Raw genomic sequence first — 19,667 nt, 5'->3', positions numbered from 1 at the left:
GGATTCACCATTTCTAACAGGACATGTCTGTGGTAACCCCAACCTTTACAGAAACTGGAGAAAAATCTGCTCCCAGTAATGTATTTTTGATTAATATTACCTTTTTGAAAATCAAAGCTCTCCAAACAGATGAAGTGACTGTGCTGGTTACACTTCACTGTAAAATTGTGTTCAGGCAAGCTCTGGAGGCTTCTCACCACCTTACCTTATCTAGGGAATAAGCTGTCCAGGAAGTTCCACCTCCCAGGATATAAATCCTTTGACCATCGTGTGCAATTTCATGCCTGTACCTGAAGGTGTGCAGAGGTGGATATTTAGCAGCACAAGAAATCAATGCAAGTGAGCAGCAACAAAACTTTCTGGAAACATTAACAAATCTGAGTGGTTGAAACAGACATCCCAAGCATGGCTCAGCTGTATCAGACCCCCAGGCTGGGAGTTTTTAGATGTGGAAGTTTTCACGAGCAACCTAAGCAGCACCTCAAGAGCTGGGAAGAGCTTCTGAGAGCAGAGTCTCACAGATCTCAAGTACAACAGTTTATAGAGCACCGTGGCAGTCCTTAACACTTCTTTCCCTTTTCTCACTGAGAAGGTCACCAACTGAAAGCTTGCTACAGAATGAGGCAAGGAACAGGGATCAGCTGGAGCCTCTTCAGCACTCAACAGCTGCCTCAAGTTCCCAGCTCTGTTCTGGCATTGCATATTGTTCTGGCAGAGGCTTCACACCCCCTCCCTACACCCCTGTGCATATCATAATGCTGGAGCACTGGTTGTGCAAGGCTCACAGCCAAAAGCACCGCTCTGACAGTACTGTCTCAGCTTCTCAGCAAAGGTGGTGATTTCCCAGCTTGAAAGCTCTCCTCACCTCTCCTCTGGCATGTCGCAGGACATGTTGTTTGGTTTCAGTTGGATCCACTCTCTGGTGTTGAGGTCTAGTTTATGCAGGTCGGTGCTGTAAATGTAACCAGTTGTTCCACCAAACACATACAGAGACCCATTGATGATGGCCATGGCCTGGAAGGCAGAGAGAAACCAGTTAGAAAGGACACAGAGCATCAGCACTGAAAGAGAAAGAGTCCCAGCCTCCCAAAGGAAGGACACACAGCACACGCAGTGTGTCTGACAGAGGGCCTTCCCTCCTACCTGGCCATAGATCCGATTGGGTTTCTTTCCTCTGCAGCTGAGCAGGGCCCATCTTTTGTACTTGACATTGCAGACGTGGACATCGTTGCCATTACTTTCCCCAAATGGGATTCCAGTGCCCCCAAACACAAGCAGGTTGTTGCCATGCAATACAACTAGGAGAGACAGACAGGGCAGAGATGTTTGTTGCAGTGAAATGCAGTGAAACAGAACTCTGGAAGGAGAAGGCAGCAAGCGTTGGTTGTTGTTCAGATACCCTACAACTCACACTGTGCATTTATGGCCTTGAAATGCTCTAAAAGAGAAAGAATGCAAGCTAAAACCATGGCAACCAAAGACTTACTTTAAAAAATGGCTAGTGAACAACGGGATCTATTTTTGGGTGCTCTGTCTGACTGCAGCAAGCATCTATCCACTGAGAGCAGAGGCCTTGCAACTGTTAAGCTAAATTTCCAAAGACTCTCTCTTGCATTTTACATTTTTAACTCCTCAACCCTAGCAAAAGGGCAAAGGAGAAAAAGAAATAATCAAAAATCCCATTCCCAACTCAAGGCCTAATTGCACAAGAGTTGGAAACAGGATCCAGATTTCCCAGTTCTTGTCTGGTTTTTCATTCCATCAGGGACACCGATTAAAATAGCTTCAGGCTTAGGTGCATAGGAATTGGATTTCCATACGTACGTGACATGGAGGCCAGCTCCCTGGGCATGTAGCCCTCAGTGCCCATTTGGTGCCACGTGTCTGTAGCAAAGTTGTACCGCCAGAGCTCCCTGAACAGTGGGTAGTCTTCGTTCTCTGGCCCACCAGACTCATCGTAGTCAGGATTGTAGCCTCCAAACACGTACAAATTGGCATTATCTGCCACGCAGCGATGGCCGCTTCTCGCTGGTGGAGATCTCTGGCCTGCAGCAAAAAGACAGAACAGCTCTGTGAACAAACAGCAAAGGAGCTGAGCTTCTGTGTGAGGACACCGCACTGGGGTGGTCCTCCAGCAGGAGCAGCTGGTGTGGAACAGCAAGGAAACGCATCTGCATCCAGGAGGTGACAGCTCTGATGCCAGATCCACACCTGAGCAAGAACACAGACAGCTCAAGTGCTCCCAGTGCCTTGCATCTCAGCTAGGTTCTTCCACGGCATGCAACACAAGTATGATACAGCAAGAAGTCAACAGCAAAGGCATTAGCACAGGGAGGGAGTGCTGCAGGGAGCCCATCTCTGCAGCTGTGCCTCAAGGAGCCCTTCCCTAAAGGGAGCCCTCTGCCTCTTCCCCACAACGATACAGGTGGAGTGCAGGGAACTGAGGCTCAGAACTCAACCAGAACAGGCCAAAAGATCGACACACACACATGGCAGCCAGTCCAGGGAAACCCAAACAGCAATAAATTGAAGCCTGAACTGGTAAGTGATTGAAAAGTAATTCCAAGCTTGTTCTAATTCAGAGCTGAGTAAGAGTCTAGCATAGTGCCAGGGACAGAAGTGAGACAGAGGACCATGCAATGAATGAGAAAGATGAAGGGAAGAAAACCAATCAGGTCTCAGAACAAAGGGATCCAGTTATGAGACATTTCAAACTGACCTGGAAGGTTTCAAAACCGAAGTGGATCCCCCAAGATTCCCTCATCCACGCACCACCCGTGTGCTCTCCCTGCTCTATTATGGACTTTTATGATGGAACAGGACCCAGAGAAGTGCCTACTGAGGAACCATCATGCTTCTTACAGCTCATTGCAATTATCAGCAGTGAATCAGATGTGCAGAGCAATAACAAATGAGACGAAATCAATGATTAATCCAGACTGGATTCTGGATTTCAGCTTAGCATGGGCAGATGTGTTTCATCACATTCCCACTTTGCTGCTGTTGGAAACTCCAACTCTTGTGCAGAATTAAGCTGTTCTGCAGGACTCAAGCAAACCCCTTGAGGCAAAGTTCTAAGGGATTTGAAATCCTTCCAGTAATAACTGCATCTCACAGTGATTCCCCACTCAGAAAAGCAATAAACTGAAAGCGAAGGAAGAAAATGAAGGAATTTTGCTCTTGACCAATGGGAGCTCACCCAATTCGTGCCTTCTTCTGGGTGTTCCCTGACGGTCTTCAAAGGGGGCTGCAAAGAACAGAGATGGGAGAGCTTAATTCCAGGAGACTGGGAGCACTGAGGCACTGGAACAGGCTGCCCAAGGAGGCTGTGGATGCCCCTGGATCCCTGCAGGCATTCAAGGCCAGGCTGGATGTGGCTCTGGGCAGCCTGGGCTGCTGGTTGGTGACCCTGCACACAGCAGGGTGTTGAAACTGGATGATCTTTGTGGTCCTTTGCAACCCAGGCCATTCTATGATTCTGTGATTCCTTAGGGCAAAAGTGGGAATGGTAAAACTTACAGGGAACGAGCAGCCACACCAATGGAATGAAGCTGAAACAGCAGAGCAGGGCCAGAAGGAGGGAAGTTCTAATTTTGGGCCGAGCTATCTGACAGCAACGTGCTGGCTGTCACTGCACACTGACCTGTTAACACCCTGTTACATTCACCTCCCCCAAGGGATTCATTAAGTGACTTCAGAGGGAGCTGCTGGGATGTCCCAGGCTGACTTCATTGGAGCAGATTCCTAATTGAATATCTCTGCAGCATAAGGAATTGATAGAACAAAAGGAGAGGAAGGAAAAAAAGGCAGTGTGAACGCAGCATCCATGCAGGAGATGCTTCCCACCTCTCAGAAAGCTCTGAATGCAGAATGGGGAGAAGAGAGATGTCATGAACTTAAAGACACCCTTCATTTTAGAGGAGGGAAGTTTATTAAATTCCAGCACTGCAGCCTCCACACCACTGCATAGAAAGCCTGGAAAAGATGAAAAAGCCTTCTTGCTTTCAAGTAATCAGCAGATTTCTTGGAGCTATGCAGCAGATTAAATGCTATCAGCATGCCCAGTGTGTGTCAACAGCTACAGCCAACCTGCAGGGATTGCTCTGCTGTATTCCAACACCTGCACAAAGTTACACAGGAGGAAAATCAAACTGTGAGTGAAGATTCAGCTCAGCCACTGCATCAGCAGCAGCAAGAAGGGTAAGGTGAGAGGCACTGACACACAGAGCAGCACAAAGACTTGCAGAGAACAAAGGCATTTTCTTTCCATCTGATTATCCTCCCTTTCATGAGGGCAGGAAAAAAAAAACCAGGCTGGCATCATCTCACCAGCTGGGTTAAAGGAGAGCAGGATACCTGCTATTCCAGTTTGTGAGCTACCAGCTGGCTCGCTTTGTTTGTTTGTTTGCATTTAAAAGAAGGGGAATAGGTCTGATTAGGTGAAAGCATTTCTTAGGAATAGAAATAAGCAACAACAGACTTGAATACAAATTTGTTTTGGGAGCCTACTTGAAGCTGCCCTTTTCTTATCAGGACTGTGCTGCCAGATAAACAAATTAATGTATTAATCAGTGTCAAACCTCTTGGCAAAGACTGAGATCTGCCTCCATCAGCTTCTGTAGGACTTGGTTTTACTTTTGAAGGGAGTTTTCTTTCCTCACTACAATCCCTCATTATCAATTCCCAGTAAAGCGATGCAACGCCGTTCTCCAGAGGTTGCAAACTCCCAGCTGCTGTTGCCTCCCTTGTCCTCAGCAGCCCAGGAAGGATCCAGACCCCATCACCTCCTCAGAAACACAGAAAGGAGAATGAGAAGAGCCCCGGGTCGATCTCACCATGGACAGGCACAAGGCTGAGCAGTGGCCAAGGCTGAGCAAAGCCAAAGAAAAATAATTCCTAGATCCTACAGGAGCAAAGAAGCCTTGTTTCTAAGCTCTGCTTGCCAGGGATACCAAAAATTACCCTTTGGCACAGCCAGAGCACCAGAATCCACCCCAGGAGCCCTTGAGGAACTTTGGCCTCCCTCTTTTGGTCTTGAAGGACCGTTGGAGACCCATCTGAAGCTGGAGTGCAATAGGAGGTTTAAATGCACTCAGGGAACTGGTGGGAGGTATTGGCACCGACCTCTGCTCGTCACTGATCACTGAGGTGAACACACTGCACATCATCCCACATGGATGACAAGAATTAAAAGCACAGCTGGTCTTGATGTTCAGGATTGACAACACACAGTTGAAACTTAGGGTGAATTCAGGAGAAATGTTTGGCTTCTAACCTTCAGAAAAGAAGAAAAGTTACCAAAGTGCCTACAGCTCAAGGACAAGCAAGTATTCTGTGCATTTTCTAACCAAGATGCATCTGAAAATTCACTTTAATTTCCATTCTGGTTAAAAGAATTGCATCCAGAGAGATGTTCCTCTCAGAACTTAGGGACTATTTGCTTTTTCATATTTACTGATGAGAACCATTTGCACACACAGCCACGGATCCTCTTCACTGTATGTGTGACTCACATCTCGACTTGAAAAGAAGGCTGCAGGGTGGCCTCATTGCAGCCTTCCAGGACCTAAAAGGAGCCTATGAAAAGGAAGGGAGTCAACTCTTTTGAAGTGTAGATGATAGCAAGACAAGGGGAAGTGGTTTGAAATTGAAGGAGGGAAGATTGAGGTTGGATGTGAGGGGGAAGTTCTTTGCTATGGGAGTGATGAGGTGCTGGAAGAGCTGCCCAGAGAGACTGTGGATGCCCCGTCCATGGCTGGAGGTGTTGGAGGCCAGGTTGGATGGGGCCCTGGGCAGCCTGGGCTGCTGTGAAATGGGGAGGTTGGTGGCCCTGCATGCAGCAGGAGGGTTGGAGCTTCGTGATCCTTAAGCTCCCTTCCAACCCAAGCCATTCTGTGATTCTCCCCTCCTGCAGACCACGTGGAACACAGCTTCCTTCATTACTCCTGGAGCAGATCTGACAGCTACCAGGGGCGTTTTGGAAACACAAAATTATAAATAGAGGACACAAAGCTAACAAATACAGCGTGTCTTTTAGTGACATCTTTTCAAATGCTGCTGCTGAATAATTAAGGTTCCTGCACACATCCTTTTTGCTGCTTCTTAAGGCTTCATTAACACGTTATCAAGACTCTGTTCAACATATGGAATAGGTTTCAGTATCTCCCTTCCCACACATGACTTCAGCAAGACTTCTGAAGGACATTCAGGCTGAGGGCTGAAGCCTAAGCACTGCTAGCTCCTGGGAGAGAGAACAAGTCAGTATTGACTCCAACACATTTTCAGCTTCTTCACACTGGCCTGAACAAAATACGTTTGTAATTCACGTGGTAGATTCCATTATAAAAATCACAGCTGCCTCCCAGCAGCCTCTTGCATTTCTGAAGCCTCCAAAGGGGAGTTTGGAGAAGGATCCATCATCCCACATGATGAGAGCTCAGATCGATGGGCAGAACAGGGCTGTCTCTCTCTGTGCTTCCACACATCTTTGCATTTCAAGCTTTCATACAAGAAAGCAATTGATTTTTGGTATTTCCCACGAGGGAAAGGGCCAAAAATAAAGAAAAACATTGAGGATGATCGATCAGAAGCAGAGCAGAATGGACACAGCTCACACAGAGAGCTTCAAACGACACTCAGAGCAAAGGAGCCCTGAGGAAATAACCATCCTTAGTGAGAAACCAGAGCAAAAGAAGAAATGTTTCCCCTAAAAATGCAAATATCACTGGGACAATTACAGCTCAAGGCACAAATATAAACGCTGAGCATGGAAGGAGCAAAGATATAAAGATATTTAGGTCTCCAGCTTCTTTCTACCCACTTAACCCCAGGAGTGTGATGAAAACACTGAACAAAATGTATATATATATTGGTATTGTGATCATTCATTCTCAAGGTGGACAGGAAGATTTCCAGTGGGGAAAACAAAAGACAATGCCTACATTTGACATTTTGCATCGTTCCAAAGCTTAGAATTCAATATAGCTCCTTCCTTTCCCATAGCCAACATAGGATTTCAGATGTCTTGAAGAATCTTTATATACAAATGACCATCAGAAATAACCCTCTGGAGAAAGTAGCTCTGCACAATTCTGACATTAAAACGCCCTCAAAACTTATCCGTGGTTGTACAATAAATGGCAGAGGGTGAATGTGAGGAAAGCAGCACCTGAATTCACACCATGGTGTTTAAGTGGTGATGTGTTTTAGCCAGGAGATTGCCCACAGCCACTTGAAATGACACTACTGGCAGCAGCAGAGCTCTGCAGAGAAGGACGGAGGGCACGCATCCACTTCCAGAGCACATGGATCCAGGAAGATCTTCCATCACTTTTTCACCAAGTGATCTTCAAGCTTGTTGAGGTTGGCTTTAAGCGCATACGCTGAGCTGAGCAGGATCTGTTTGTCCCCAGTTGTCAGATGGCAGAATTCCAGGTTTGGGAATGACCCTTAGCCAAAAGATGGGATCAGTGCAACCATCTCAGGAGGATGCATGGTTACATTTGCTCAAGCCAAGTGACTGTAAACTGAGAGTGAGAAAATAACCAGCCATTGTGATACCGCCTTATCACGAAAGGAAGGAAGGAAATGTGTCTGAGCATTGGCCCAAAAATAGGTGTGGAGCTGCTCAGCACATTCACACAAAGCCTGAGGGCGTCTTTCTTTGCTCTTATGCAGGCACAACAGTGAAAGACTGGGTCCAGAGGAGAGCCACAGAGATGATCAGGGGACTGGAGCACCTCCCCTACGAAGACAGGCTGAAGGAGCTGGGCTTGTTCAGCCTGGAGAAAAGAAGGCTGAGGGGTGACCTCATTGCAGCCTTTCAGTACCTAAAGGGAGCCTACAAACAGGAGGGGAGTCAACTCTTTGAAAGGGTTGATAACTGCAGGACAAGGGGAAATGGTTTGGAGTTAAGGGAGGGAAGATTGAGGTTGGATGTCAGGGGGAAGTTCTTGACAGAGAGAGTGGAGAGGTGCTGGAACAGCTGCCCAGAGTGGCTGTGGATGCCCCATTCATCCCTGGAGATGTTCAAGGCCAGATTGGATGGGGCCCTGGGCATTTGCACATGTGGGAACAGGGGATGGGATTTGAAGGGATGGGAAATGTATACCATGTACTTGCAAGGATGGGATTCAAAAGGGTGGGGAACATCTCCCATGGCCCATCACGGAACCAAGGGGTGCCCCAATACAGCAGGAACAATGGGATGGGAGTGACTTCTCCAACTGTGGGATAATCTCAGCCACCTCCCTTAATGCTTTGGGGCTGTTGGGAGAACTCCCATACCCAGAGCCGGGGTGGTTGGGGGGGGTTTGGGGATCCATGGCCCCATCTGTGTGCACCAACACAGGGAGAGCTGAGGGGAAATAGGGGAGAAGGAACTAGGCTTTCCTTCTTAGGGAATAGGGCTAAGCTTACACAGCACCCAAAACTTCTACAAGACCAAATCCTCCCAGAGGGGCAGCACAGCACCCAAAATCCCCATATTAGAGCTGGCACCTCCCCCTTTCCCCCCACCCCCCCCAGAAAAAAATCTTAAATCGGGATTGAAGATTAACACTACATTCCCCCCCCAATACACCGATATTGGGGCCGAGAAGATCGACAGCCCCCTCCGTACCCCCCAATGCTCCCAGTGCCCCCAACACCCCCACCCCAAAAAGCTGAGTGACACTGAAGCCCTCACGGCCCCTTCCGGCCCGAGGGTCCCACTAATCCCAAGAGGCCCCTCCCACCGCTCACCCGCCGTGTGCGGCCTCCCCGGCAGCTGCACGAAGCGGTTGAGGAGCCTGTCCTCCGCCCTGCCCCGCAGGCCGTTCAGCTCCCGACCACCATCAGCCGCCGCCATGGCCTCGACCGCTTCTCCTCAGGGAAAATCCCCCCCCCCCTCCCCAAAGGGCCGCCATGCCCGTCGACCAATCAGCGATCGACTTCTGAGGGTTCTGCCAATCAGATGCGGGCTTGTTGGAAAGTGGGGAAAGAGTAAGGGAGGAGCTGCGCCTTTTGCTAGCCAATCAGAGAGCGGTTTTTCGAGACGCTGCCAATCAGACGCGGGCTTGTTGGGAGGTGGTGAGGCGCTGAGAGAGCCGAGCGATCGATTGGTGCGCGTATGGGGCAGGCTGAGCTAGTGGAGCGCCGAGCTGGGAGAGAGCGCGCAGAAGGGGGAACGGAAACCGGCGGAACGAACGTGCGCGGCCGCGGTGCCCCCACCCGGCCCCTGGGCAGTGCTGCGCTGGGGACCAAGATGGCGGCGCCCAGCGCCGAGGCGGCCGGGGGGGTTCGGGGTAGGCCGCCCGCCGTCACCCCACAGCAAATCCGGGACCTCATTGATGGAGGCATCGCTTCTGAGGGCAGCGGGCCCGAAGGGTGAGGGGGGGGGAGGGGGGGCGGCGGCGGCGGCTGGGCTTGGGGAGAGCGGTGGGGCGTGGGATGGGGCTGGGTGGTGCGGTACCGAGGGAGGGGGCTGGGGGTTGGAGGCAGAGCTGTGAAGGGACGCTGGGAGTCCTGGGGGGGCAGTGGGAGGTGTTGGGTTTTGTGGGAAGGGGTAGTGGGAGAGGCTGGGAAGCATAGAAGGGGTAGTAGAGGGGAGCAACTGGGAGTGCTGGCAGGGTACTGGGGACGTTGGAGGGGTATTAGGAGGCGTTGTGTCCTCTTGTAGGGAAGGGTAATGGGTAAACGAGATGCTGAGATGGGCTGGGAGGGATGGGAAGCATGGGGAGGCACTGTGAGGTGTTGGGGTTTGTTATGGGAAGGGATTCTGGGGACACAGGACACTGGGGGGGGGGGGCTGGGAGGCACTGGGAACCATAGGGTGGTGGTGGGGGGGGGGGGGTTGGTAAGTGAGAACACTGGGGGTGATGATGGGAGGCTGGAGATGTTGAAGGGGTATTAAGAAGTATTGAGTCTTTTTGTGGGGAGAAATACTGGTGAAATGGAGTGCTGGGAAGGACTGGCAGTGATGGGGAGGAACTGAGAAGCACTAGGAGGCACTGGGCATGCTGAGGGTGTATTAGGAGATGTTGGGGTTAGTTATGGCAAGAGATTGTGGAAAAGCAGGGCTCTGGGAGGGACTGGGATGCATGCAGGGACACTAGGAGGGGACAATTAGAAAGCACCGGGCCAAAGGATGTCTCTGAGGGGGTTCTGGGGATGCTGAGGGGTCACTGGGGGGGGGTGGGTAGGGTTTGTTATGGGAAAGGTTGCTGGGGAAGTGGGACATTGGGAGGGATTCGGAGAGACTGCGGGGTAATGAGAGGGGCAACTGAGAGAAACTGAGGATACTGAGAGAATAATGGGAGGTGTTGGGTATTGTTGCGGGGTTGGTTACTGGGAAAACAGACACTGAGAGGGACTGGGAAGCATAGAGAGGCTACTGGCAAGGAAATGGGGGAACTGGGAGGGGGCACCTGGGAAGCACTCGGTGGTGCTGAGGGGATACTGGGACTCATTAGGAGATACTGGAGGTGCTGAGGACATATTAGGACTTTTTGGGTCTTGTTGCAGGAAGGAGTTCTGGAGAAACAGGGCACTGAGACGGGCTGGGAGAGACTGGGAATTGGGGGGGGACACTGGGAGGGGACAAATGGGAGACAGTGGGGGTGCTGAGGGGGCACTGGGTCTTGTGGGAAGCACAGGAGACACTGGGAGGAGGTGAGTGGGAACTCTGGAATGAGGCAAGGCACTGGGAAGGTGCTGGGAGGCAGTCATGAGCAATGGGAGATGGTGGGAGAGCAGGAAGGGGAAGCAAATGATCTGCCAAGATCCTAAATGAGCTGAGTTGTCCAGGAACCAGCTCTCTGACCCCAAATGCATGCATGCAGTCCCACCATGGGGGCTCTATGGGACACCAACAGACAATGGTGTGTTCTGGGGTTTCTGGATGAGCACTGGAAAGTACTGGTGGGCACTGGGCTGTTGGGCAGCTTTGGGGGGTGTCACTAAAAATCAGCACTTGTGTTTCCCCTCAAAGACACCGATTTCTAGATGAGGGATTACAGTAAGGATGAGCCTGAAGGACGAGATGGTCAGAAGTGCTCTATGCATTTTTGATGCATTGATGAAATCTTTCCAGGACAGCACAGAAGTTTCCCTTGCTGACTCGCTGTTCCTTTCAGGAAGGACACTTCCGACTGGTCGGAATCAGCTAATGGATCTTTGCAAATTGATGCCCTCTCCTTGGAGTCAACAAGCAAAGAAGCTTATTTCAGCAGAGTAGAAACGTTCACTATATCCTTTCTGATGCTGAATTTCCAGCCATCCCTCCCCTTGCTTTGCTGTCAGCATCCTTGTAGTTTCCCCACAGGCTCCATCTTTTTTGAGGATTTTCTTCTAGGGACAAATCAGCCTATGAGGAACAGGTCAGCCTGTAATTCATGGGGTTTTATCCTTAACACCAGCACCCTCTGAAGTGGGCAGGCAAACCCCACGAGCTGTCTCCCTTGGTCTGTGCCAAGTATGGCTGGACCAACGTGGAATGTGACATGCTGAAGTGCTCCAGCTGCCAAGCCTTCCTCTGCGTCAGCCTGCAGCTCACCTTTGACTTCAACAAATGTACGTATGGCAGAGCTTAATTAAAACCCCTGCTCTGCTTGTCAGGGTTTGCAGGCTGCTTGGTCTGCTGCTGTGATCCTCTGCTGTTTTATCTTGACACAGGGCACTGAGTCCACGTGTGCAGGTGCTCATCTTCTGTCATTTAATACATAAATCCCTCTACTGACTTGCTTAAGCAACTTTGGGTTCCTAGCAGTAAAACTCCCCTTCCTGCTGACCTGTGCTGGCTACAGAATGTTGGCCAGCTCTGATACTTTGCTGCACAGGCACAAAGCAATAACAGCTCCAGAAATGCCTCCCTCTCAGCCCCATGGCTTCAGAACAGAAGTAGGGCTCAACTGTGCTTTATCACTGCTCAAACCCTTATTTTTCTTCACCTGGGTCTGCCCTCTGTGCATTTTTTGACCTGCTTCCACTGGGTGCCCTCTCTTCTTTCCATTTTTTCTCTCCCAGCTCTTGTTACCTGCAAGACAGTAGAGGGTGCAGCCCCAGTGTCTGACAAATGCAGTGCAGATCATGCGCAGCTGGGAGCTTCATATGCTTTTCCTTTGGGCTCCCTCTGAATACTGATGCCCTCTGTTTGTCCAGGTTATCTTTGTTAAATAAACCTTGGCCTAATTATTCCGTTAGTAATCATGCTGCTGGTTTGGGAAAACCTAAAGATCAGAGAGGGGAAAGAAAAGCAAACGCTTAAAATAAATAATAATAATTTGGTGTGAATAAGTTAAGTGCAGCACCCATTCTTTTGGGGGAGGTGGGAGCTTGATTTCCAGCTACGATGTGGCTCCTACAGCCCAAGCAGAGAGGTCAGCTGAGTTAGCCAGGGACTGGCAGAAGCTCAGGCAAACAGAAAATTGGGAAGAGCCAAGCAGTCCCTGTGCTGGTGGCTAGCTTGAGCTGTGTCTGCTGCATGCATACAGCGTGGCAGACTCCTCTGGTCCGTGCTTGCTGCTCCCAGAAGCAGGAGGGGGTTTTGGCTGCACTGCAGTGGTCAGACTTGGTGTTGTGCAGATGATCCATACTCACTGGAGCAGCTGTTCCCTTTGGCATGTGATTTCCTGCAGGGAGGCTGGAGGGGCAGGATGCTGCCAGTTCTTTTTGGAAGGGAGCTAAGAGCTTCAGGCCCTGCACATTACAGCCTCGGGAACTGGAGGATCTCAGCTGCCAAGAGCACAGGCTTCTGCCTTCCTCTCTCCCTTGCTTTGCTTTTCCCAGCCCTTCCCTGAGGAGGTGGCTCTGCAGAGGTGTAGAAGTGAGTTTTGCCTTGCAGATAAGGAGCGCTGTGCGGAGCTGAAGAAGTCCTTGTGCACTGCTCATGAGAAGTTCTGCTTCTGGCCAGACAGCCCCTGCCCAGGTTGGTCCTATAGAGCCCACATAGTGCACAGCTCTGGGTTTATCCCTTTGCTTTCACCCTTTCTGTTGTTGGTGTTCTCCCTCCTTGTTGTGCCTGTGCATTCTCTCCAATGCATAGTGCCACTGCAGGCACTGCCGTAGCAATCCTCTTTTACCCATCACAAGGATGTTGAAACAGAGGTATAGGAAAGGCTCTCAGCGGGTAACTGAGCCCCAGATCTTGAATTCTGGGCCAGGGCTGAACCCGGTGCTGCCTCTCTACCTTCCTGTGCCTTCTGGGCAGCTAAAATGCTATTCGGGATATAACTGAGAGGAGATAGGGGAGGATAAATGACATGGGACACTCAAAGGGTGAAAGACTTCATCTTCACAATGATCTTTGGGGTCTTTTCCAACCTAAGTGGTTCCATGATTCAGAGCTGTGCTGCACTGGAAAGGGTGATTGCAAAGGAACAAGAGACCCTCAGCTTTTCCTTTAAAACATAGGAGACTGTTATTGGAAGACCCTTGCTGGTCGTTTCCTCTCTTTCTGTGGGATAACAAGGAGGGGGGAAAGCAGGTGCCACAGCCCAGGTTTTCTTTCACCAGATCGCTTTGCTCTTTTGCTGGTGGATGAACCCAGAGCACTTCTCCAGGATTTCCTGGAGCGCTTCCAGAACCTGTGCCAGCTGGAGCTGCAGCTGCCCTCCCTCAGAGCAGAGGACATGAGGAACATGGTGAGTTTTTGAGGGGGGACTGGGGACATTCAAGTCACTGGTGACAAAGCCAGATGTCCCTGTGCGTGCAATATGTTAATGTCATCTCCTTGGCTTTCTGCATGGATGTTTCCTGTGTTTCCATGCTTTCACCCGGCCTTTCTGGAAGCACCTTAAAAGGAGTTTGGAAGGGTTTCTGCTGTGTAAGCTCTCACCCAGAGCTGGCACATCTGACTTGTGCCATCACAGTGCTGTCAGTGGGAATAGGGCTGAAGCATTGGGCTCCTGCTCTGCGCCTTTGTTAGCATGCGGGCTGCCCAGCAACAGTGATCTGTGGTCCTGCAGGCTCCTGGCACAGAACTCCCATTCGTTACCTTCAGGGGCTCTGAGGTACAGCAGCAGCCTGTGAGTCATTTCTCTAATGAATAAATGCAATCCTACATGAATCTGGAAATGAGAGCTTGCATTTTCAGGGAGAAAGAGGGGAAAGGCAGGAGCTAAGGTTGTAGCTGCAGCCAGGAACAAGTGTGGGATTGCCTCCTTGCAGTGCCCTGGCCAGGCCTTGCTCTGCTGCAGCCAAGTCTGGCTCTCTGGGCACGCTCCCTGGGAAACAGATGGTTCTCAGCAGTGAGAAGCTGCAGAGGAACCAGGAAACTCTCCATCCATTCAGCAGAAAGCACAGAGATGTTCTGTGGTCACCACTGCTGAGCGGTGGAAGCCAAAGGAGTGAAGGGCTGAACGCGTTGGCTCGTGCATTTCGCCTTTGGGGTGGGTGGAAATGGGATCTTCATATATGTAGCATGGTCTGTGGGTAGAAATGGTGTGTTTTGTCAGACAAACTTGCCTGATGTGGGGAGAAAGACTTATCTGAAGGCATGAGAAGCATTTATTTTTCGCTCACTCGCTTTTCTAACCTGAAACCCTCTAACACTCTTCCATCTCTATGGGTTTTCCCATGCTCATTTTCCTGCTGCCAGCATTAGAAGTCTCGAGGGCAGCACTGCAGTAAGAAAGGAGTAAAGTGGCACCAAGCAGGAGGCAGAATTCAGCCCCAAACTCCAAAACGATCAAAGGAATTTGAATGCTGCCTCTGACCTCCATCTCTGCTTGCTTTTTCTGTCCCCCACAGTCCCTTACAGAGGAGAAGATCAGCCTGCTCCTCCAGCTGATCAAGGAGGAACTTGAGCACAGGACCGAGGGAGAGAAACCACCGATGAAGTTTGCTTCAGAAACCCTGCAGGTGCACATTGCTGCCTGTGTCCTGGCTCTGTGCGGCTGGACCTGCAGGTCAGCACGTGGGGGATGCCTGGAGTGATCCCAAGGGTCTGCTCTTTTTGCCCGTGATGCATCTTAGGGGCTGGAGGAATGTGAATATTTCTCTCCTGATGTGTTTGCTGTCCCCTATTTCACAGTTTTTATAATCTTCAGCTGTTAAAATGGATGGGCTTATAGAAACCCCAGCTCCTACCTCATTTAAAGGAGATGTCTTTCCCTGAGATGTCAGGATCTGAAATGAGATCTCTGAGCTGTCAGTCACCCCATTCAGTTCAGTGGTGATTTGGATGTTGAAGCCCCTGAGGTGTCAGACCCAGGGATGCTCTCATGGCTTGTCAGGTCTGCAGGAAAAGAGGGAAGTTTCATGACCCAAAGGTTTGTGCTTTCCAAAGTGTGTGATGTGAGCAGAACAGCTGCATTATTTGTGCCTGAGGCGTTCTGCTCTTACAGAAGGAGGGCTGAAGATGGGACAGTGATGTCTTGGGGCACCTTCAGCTGATAGCTGAGCGTGCTGCTGATCTGTGGCAAACCACACGAAATGAAAAGAAGCTGGTTTTTAAATCAGGGCTGTAGGTGGGTTTTAATGTACTTCAGCACATCAGAAAACAAAGAAAAAAAAAAAAAAGTGACAAATACCTGCATCTGCTCTGAAAGCTGTGATTCCAGGGAGGAGTCCAACCTCCTCCCAACCTTTTCCCATTCTTTGGCTCTGTCCCCATAGCGCTGTGTCCGGCTCTGTGCTCTCAGTCATCACCTGCTCTCGCTGCATGAGGAAGGTGGGACTGTGGGGGTTCCACCAGCTGGAATCTGCAGGGCTGGAGCTGGATTCCTGGAGCCCAAGCACTGCTTTGACAGCATCTGGAGAGCGTGGCCCTCCCTTGCCCACATCTCCACGCAGGATGCTCACACGGAGCCAAGACACGATCTCACCAGGCTCTGAGCAGGTATGGCATGGTCCTGGTGTGATTACTAGAGCATGCAGACTGCTGTAGTTTGGGATGTCTAAAGGGACTCACCTCAGTGTCTCCAGCCATGGGGGTCATGTCTGTGGTGGTGCAGTTGCTGGCAGGAAAGCCGAGAGAGCTTTGATCCCTTGTTGAAGCTGGGTGGCATCTCCCTGTCCCCTTCAGGATGGTGGCCAGAAGAATCACAGAATCCCACCCTGACAGGGACTGGAGATACCTTGGTCCATTTGGTTTCCACCCTGCCCAGCAGGTCCACCAAAGCTGTGCCCAGCCCCATGTCCACGTGGGTTTGGAGACTCCTAAGAAGATCCCACAGCCTCTGAGTCCCTATGTCAGGGATTTGGCACCCACCTGGTGTTCACATGGCTCCAATTTATGCCCAGTGCCTCTGAAACTGCTCTGGGCACCAACTGAAGAAGCCTGGCTCCATCTTCTTGGAGTCTTTTCTTTGAGTGTATGGAGAGATACACCTGAGCCTCCTGTTCTCCAGGCTAAACACTCCCAGCTCCCTCAGCCCTTCCTCGCAGGAGAGATGCTCCAACCTCTCCATCATTTTTAACACTTCTCCAGCATGCCCAGGTCTCCCTTGTACTGGGACCACAGCACTGCCCCCAATCCTTAAGCTGTGACCTCACCAGTGGAGTGCAGAGGGGTAGGATCCCCTCCCTCATCCACCTGGCCAATACTTTAGCCAGTGCAGCCCATAGCACTTCGTGTCAAAGGCAACGTTGCCAACTCATGTTCATCTTGGTGTCTACCAGGACCACAGGTCCTTTCTGTCAGGCTTCCCAGCATGTCTTGGATTTGGAGCTTCATTAATTCCTTGCTCTTGTTCAGGAGAAGAGCCCCTCCCCATCAATCTCTCGCCCAAGGGCTTCAGATCCCCCCAGCAGCCCCATGGAACGAGGGGGTGAACTGGAGGCTGCCAGCCCCACGCAGAGGAACCGCCCCATTACCCGCAGCATGGGACAAGGGGACAACGTGGAGGTGCCATCCAGTCCCCTCCGTAGAACCAAGAGACCACGGCTCTGCTCTTCCAGCAGCTCAGTGAGTGCCATGGGGATGGACAGGGAGAGTCTGGCTGGGTTGGGGGGCAGATCTGGGCAAGGTCCCTGATCCATGGGGTGGTGTTGTCCTCATAACATGGATCTGGGCTGGGGTTTGAGCATGGAGAGGGTTTTGTTGTGTTATTGGAGTCTGTTTTAAAGCATGCTGTCATTGGAGGTGCCTGAGGCTAGCCTGGGTGGGGCTCTGGGCAGTGTGTTCTAGTGGTTGGCAACCCTGTCTGTGGCAGTGGAGTTGGAAGTAGATGATCTTTAAGGTCCCTTCCAACCCAAGCTATGCTATGATTTCTTTAACTGTCACTTTCCCCTACTGCTCAGGACACTTCTCCAAGGAGTTTCTTTGACCCCAGCTCACAGCATCGTGACTGGTGTCCCTGGGTCAACGCAGTGGAGGGAGGAGAAGCCCCAGAGGATCCTGAGAAGGAGCCTGCAAAGGGAGAGCCAGGCTGGCAAGTGGTCCTGAGCACACTCCTTGCCAGCAGAAAGTGTGACCGAGTGCCTGAGACAGAGCCTGTGGTGAGCCTACAGTCCTGAACCCAAGCATTCAATCACTGCTTGCTCCAGCCTTTCCCAAACCTGAATGCCTATGAGGTGCATGAGACCCAGCAGAGAGTGGATAGGATGAAATGTGTGTCTGCAGAGCCTCTGCTTCCCCTCAGGCTGTGCTGACAGCCTCTCAGCCAGGTCTCATCTGAGCACAGATCTGTCCAAAGGCTGCTATAAATAATAGTGTTTCAGAGTAGCTCAGTGCTGCCCGAGATCCAGTTTCGTTTTGCATCCCAGCTGGGATGTGACCACTGGCTCCTGCCCTCCACAGCCCTGGGCTGCTGGAGTGGTGGCTTTGCTGAGCCAGGGGAGCAAAACTGAAGCTACAGCCCACTCTGAATGGGTGGCAGGCATCCTCTCTAGGGCCCTGTTATCTGCTCTGAGTGCTCCTGCCTTCTTCCCTCCACTCTGCTTGGGGCTGAGCTGCAGGGAGTGCTGGAGCAGTCCTCCATCATTTCTCTCAGGCATTTTGTATGAGTTGTGACCCCATAAGGGCTGATCTCTTAGCATTTTCATGCACGTGAGTAACCCAGAACAGGGAAAAGCTGAAGCTAACTGGTTTGTTGATATCCAAAAAGAATATTTCCAGATGGCTTTTTCTGAGGGCAGAGGTTTCTCCTTGCATGCTTTGGTGGTGGGTACCTGGAGCTGGAGGGGAGTCCTTAGATTGGCTGTCTGTGGGTCTCTTTGCATTGCTTTGACCTCTGTCGCTTTGCTCCCCTCTCCCGCAGAGCCTCTCGGTGAAATCCTGCAAAGTGTTCCGCATTTTCCGCCAGTGGGAGAGCATCAATCCCTCCTGAACGGGCTGCTGCCTCCAGGAACTGCAGCCTTGCAGGCAGAGTGGGGCATCGTGTCGATCCAGCGTGGTTCTGCTTCACAGCTGTGTGCTGCAAAAGCCGTGGGCCAACCCAGTGCCAAACACAGCCCCCAGCGCCTGCTAGGACACCCCCCCCCATCCCCAGTTGCCTTCCTGGAGGCCCTTTCTTTTCACAAATGGCTGCTGGAGGCTTTGGATCCTCCCCCCCTTTTCTCTCCCACCAGGTTTTCAACAGCCCTGTTTGGAGCTGGGGGATGCGCGGGGTGAGACGTGGTCACCTGGTGAGGGTGACATCTGTCTGGCTGTGACCCTCCACCAGCAGCATAGGAAAAAAGTGATGCCAGGTGGGAATAAACATTTCACTTTTATTTCTTACAGTTGTTACAGCCCTTTCTCCTGGGGCAGGGCAGGCAGCTGCCCAAAGTGGATTCTATTGAAGCATCAGGGTGTGTTTCCAACCTGCCGAAAGCAGATAGCATCCCTGGTCCTCTGCTCTGGGCTGATAAGTCAGCCAAGGGAGGCTGTGACAGCCAAAAACCCTGCAAAACCCTGCTTGGGGCTTTGGTGCTGATCTCCCCACTGAAAAGGGGAGAAGAAGCCAAGGAAAGAAACCTCAATCTGTCATCTCCATCCTTTAAGGGTGATAAGGAAGAGGCTTCGGGGAGGGCTCAGGCCCCACAGCCACCCCTCCCCCCCAACAGCTCTGTTGCTGTGGGTGTGCTGCTGTCAAAGTGTGGGTGAATGCATAGGGAAATGTCACTGCTGTTTTGCAGAGCAAAGGCTCTCTCTTATCCCCTCTTGGGGGCAGGGGGTGCCTCTGAGTTGCTTGGGGTTTTGGGGTTATTTTCTGGCTGTGAAGGCAGCGGCTGCCTTCAGCCGTAGTCATGCATCAATTGGAAGAAATAAAGAAAAAATGCTCTTTTTTTTTTTTCCTCTGTGCTCCCATCTGCCCAGGGAACATTAAAGGGAAAGGGGGAATTTTGTCACCCCACATCTCAGCTCACATGGAAACTCCTACCCACCATTCCACCCCAAATTCTGCCCTGTGTGGCTCACTCAGGATGTGGGCTCTGGGATGGAGATGCCCTTTGGGGGCAAGGATCAAGGAAAACAGACTCAAACCCCAAACTTTGGGGTGAGGTTCCTTCTTTGCAGCAACGTGTTGAGGTTCCTCATTTGCATTTACTCAAGAGGAGGTAGAGTTGGGGTAAATTTGGGATGATGTCAGGGTCAGGAATGCAGGATGTCCACCCTGGGGCGTGGAGGTACATTCAACATCCCTTAACATCACTGTCACATGCCCTGCTGTCACCTCCGTGCCACCCGCCCCATCCGGTTATGTGAACTGAGGCAAACTGAGGCACGGGGTGATGCTTCAGCTCTGTCACACCGGAAACCCCGG

General features: G+C 51.2%; 2 protein-coding genes across 4 annotated transcripts in view; one reads left to right on the top strand and one right to left on the bottom strand.

The window, feature by feature from the left end:
- Positions 1-8,869, bottom strand: part of KLHDC10 (kelch domain containing 10) — a 13,484-nt gene extending 4,615 nt beyond the window's left edge. Inside the window, exons 1-6 of one of the 3 annotated variants that reach the window (XM_042816150.1) lie at positions 8,743-8,869; positions 3,200-3,247; positions 1,825-2,046; positions 1,144-1,298; positions 866-1,014; positions 206-290 (exon numbers count right to left, since the gene is read on the bottom strand). In XM_042816150.1, coding sequence (XP_042672084.1) covers positions 206-290; positions 866-1,014; positions 1,144-1,298; positions 1,825-2,046; positions 3,200-3,247; positions 8,743-8,848 — 765 coding nt within the window. In that variant the 5' untranslated portion in view covers positions 8,849-8,869. Of the gene's footprint in view, positions 1-205; positions 291-865; positions 1,015-1,143; positions 1,299-1,824; positions 2,047-3,199; positions 3,248-4,580; positions 5,673-8,742 lie in introns of those variants that run through there. The other 2 variants (XM_042816151.1, XM_042816152.1) reach the window with 2 other exon arrangements.
- Positions 8,870-9,220: 351 nt separating this feature from the next.
- Positions 9,221-18,640, top strand: ZC3HC1 (zinc finger C3HC-type containing 1). The gene is made up of 10 exons (XM_042816362.1): positions 9,221-9,366; positions 11,115-11,226; positions 11,400-11,550; positions 12,821-12,904; positions 13,492-13,619; positions 14,728-14,885; positions 15,595-15,817; positions 16,676-16,885; positions 17,221-17,418; positions 18,180-18,640. The coding sequence occupies exons 1-10, from the start codon at positions 9,245-9,247 to the stop codon at positions 18,246-18,248; spliced, it is 1,455 nt and encodes a 484-aa protein (XP_042672296.1). The 5' UTR covers positions 9,221-9,244; the 3' UTR covers positions 18,249-18,640.
- Positions 18,641-19,667: the final 1,027 nt, after the last annotated feature.

This window comes from Centrocercus urophasianus, unplaced genomic scaffold (genome assembly GCF_019232065.1).
Source record: "Centrocercus urophasianus isolate 14NV4802_14NV808 unplaced genomic scaffold, USGS_Curo_1.0 seq_15, whole genome shotgun sequence".
NCBI lineage: Eukaryota > Metazoa > Chordata > Aves > Galliformes > Phasianidae > Centrocercus > Centrocercus urophasianus.
The sequence above is the reverse complement of the archived record's forward strand: the minus strand, read 5'-3'. Positions and strand labels throughout refer to the sequence as shown.

Coding starts and splice junctions, on each gene's coding strand:
- ZC3HC1 (XM_042816362.1), top strand. CDS start 9,245: ATGGCGGCGCCCAGCGCCGAGGCGGCCGGGGGGGTTCGGGGTAGGCCG. Junction 13,620..14,727: donor CAGAGGACATGAGGAACATG/GTGAGTTTTTGA, acceptor TGTCCCCCACAG/TCCCTTACAGAGGAGAAGAT. Junction 16,886..17,220: donor TCTGCTCTTCCAGCAGCTCA/GTGAGTGCCATG, acceptor CCTACTGCTCAG/GACACTTCTCCAAGGAGTTT.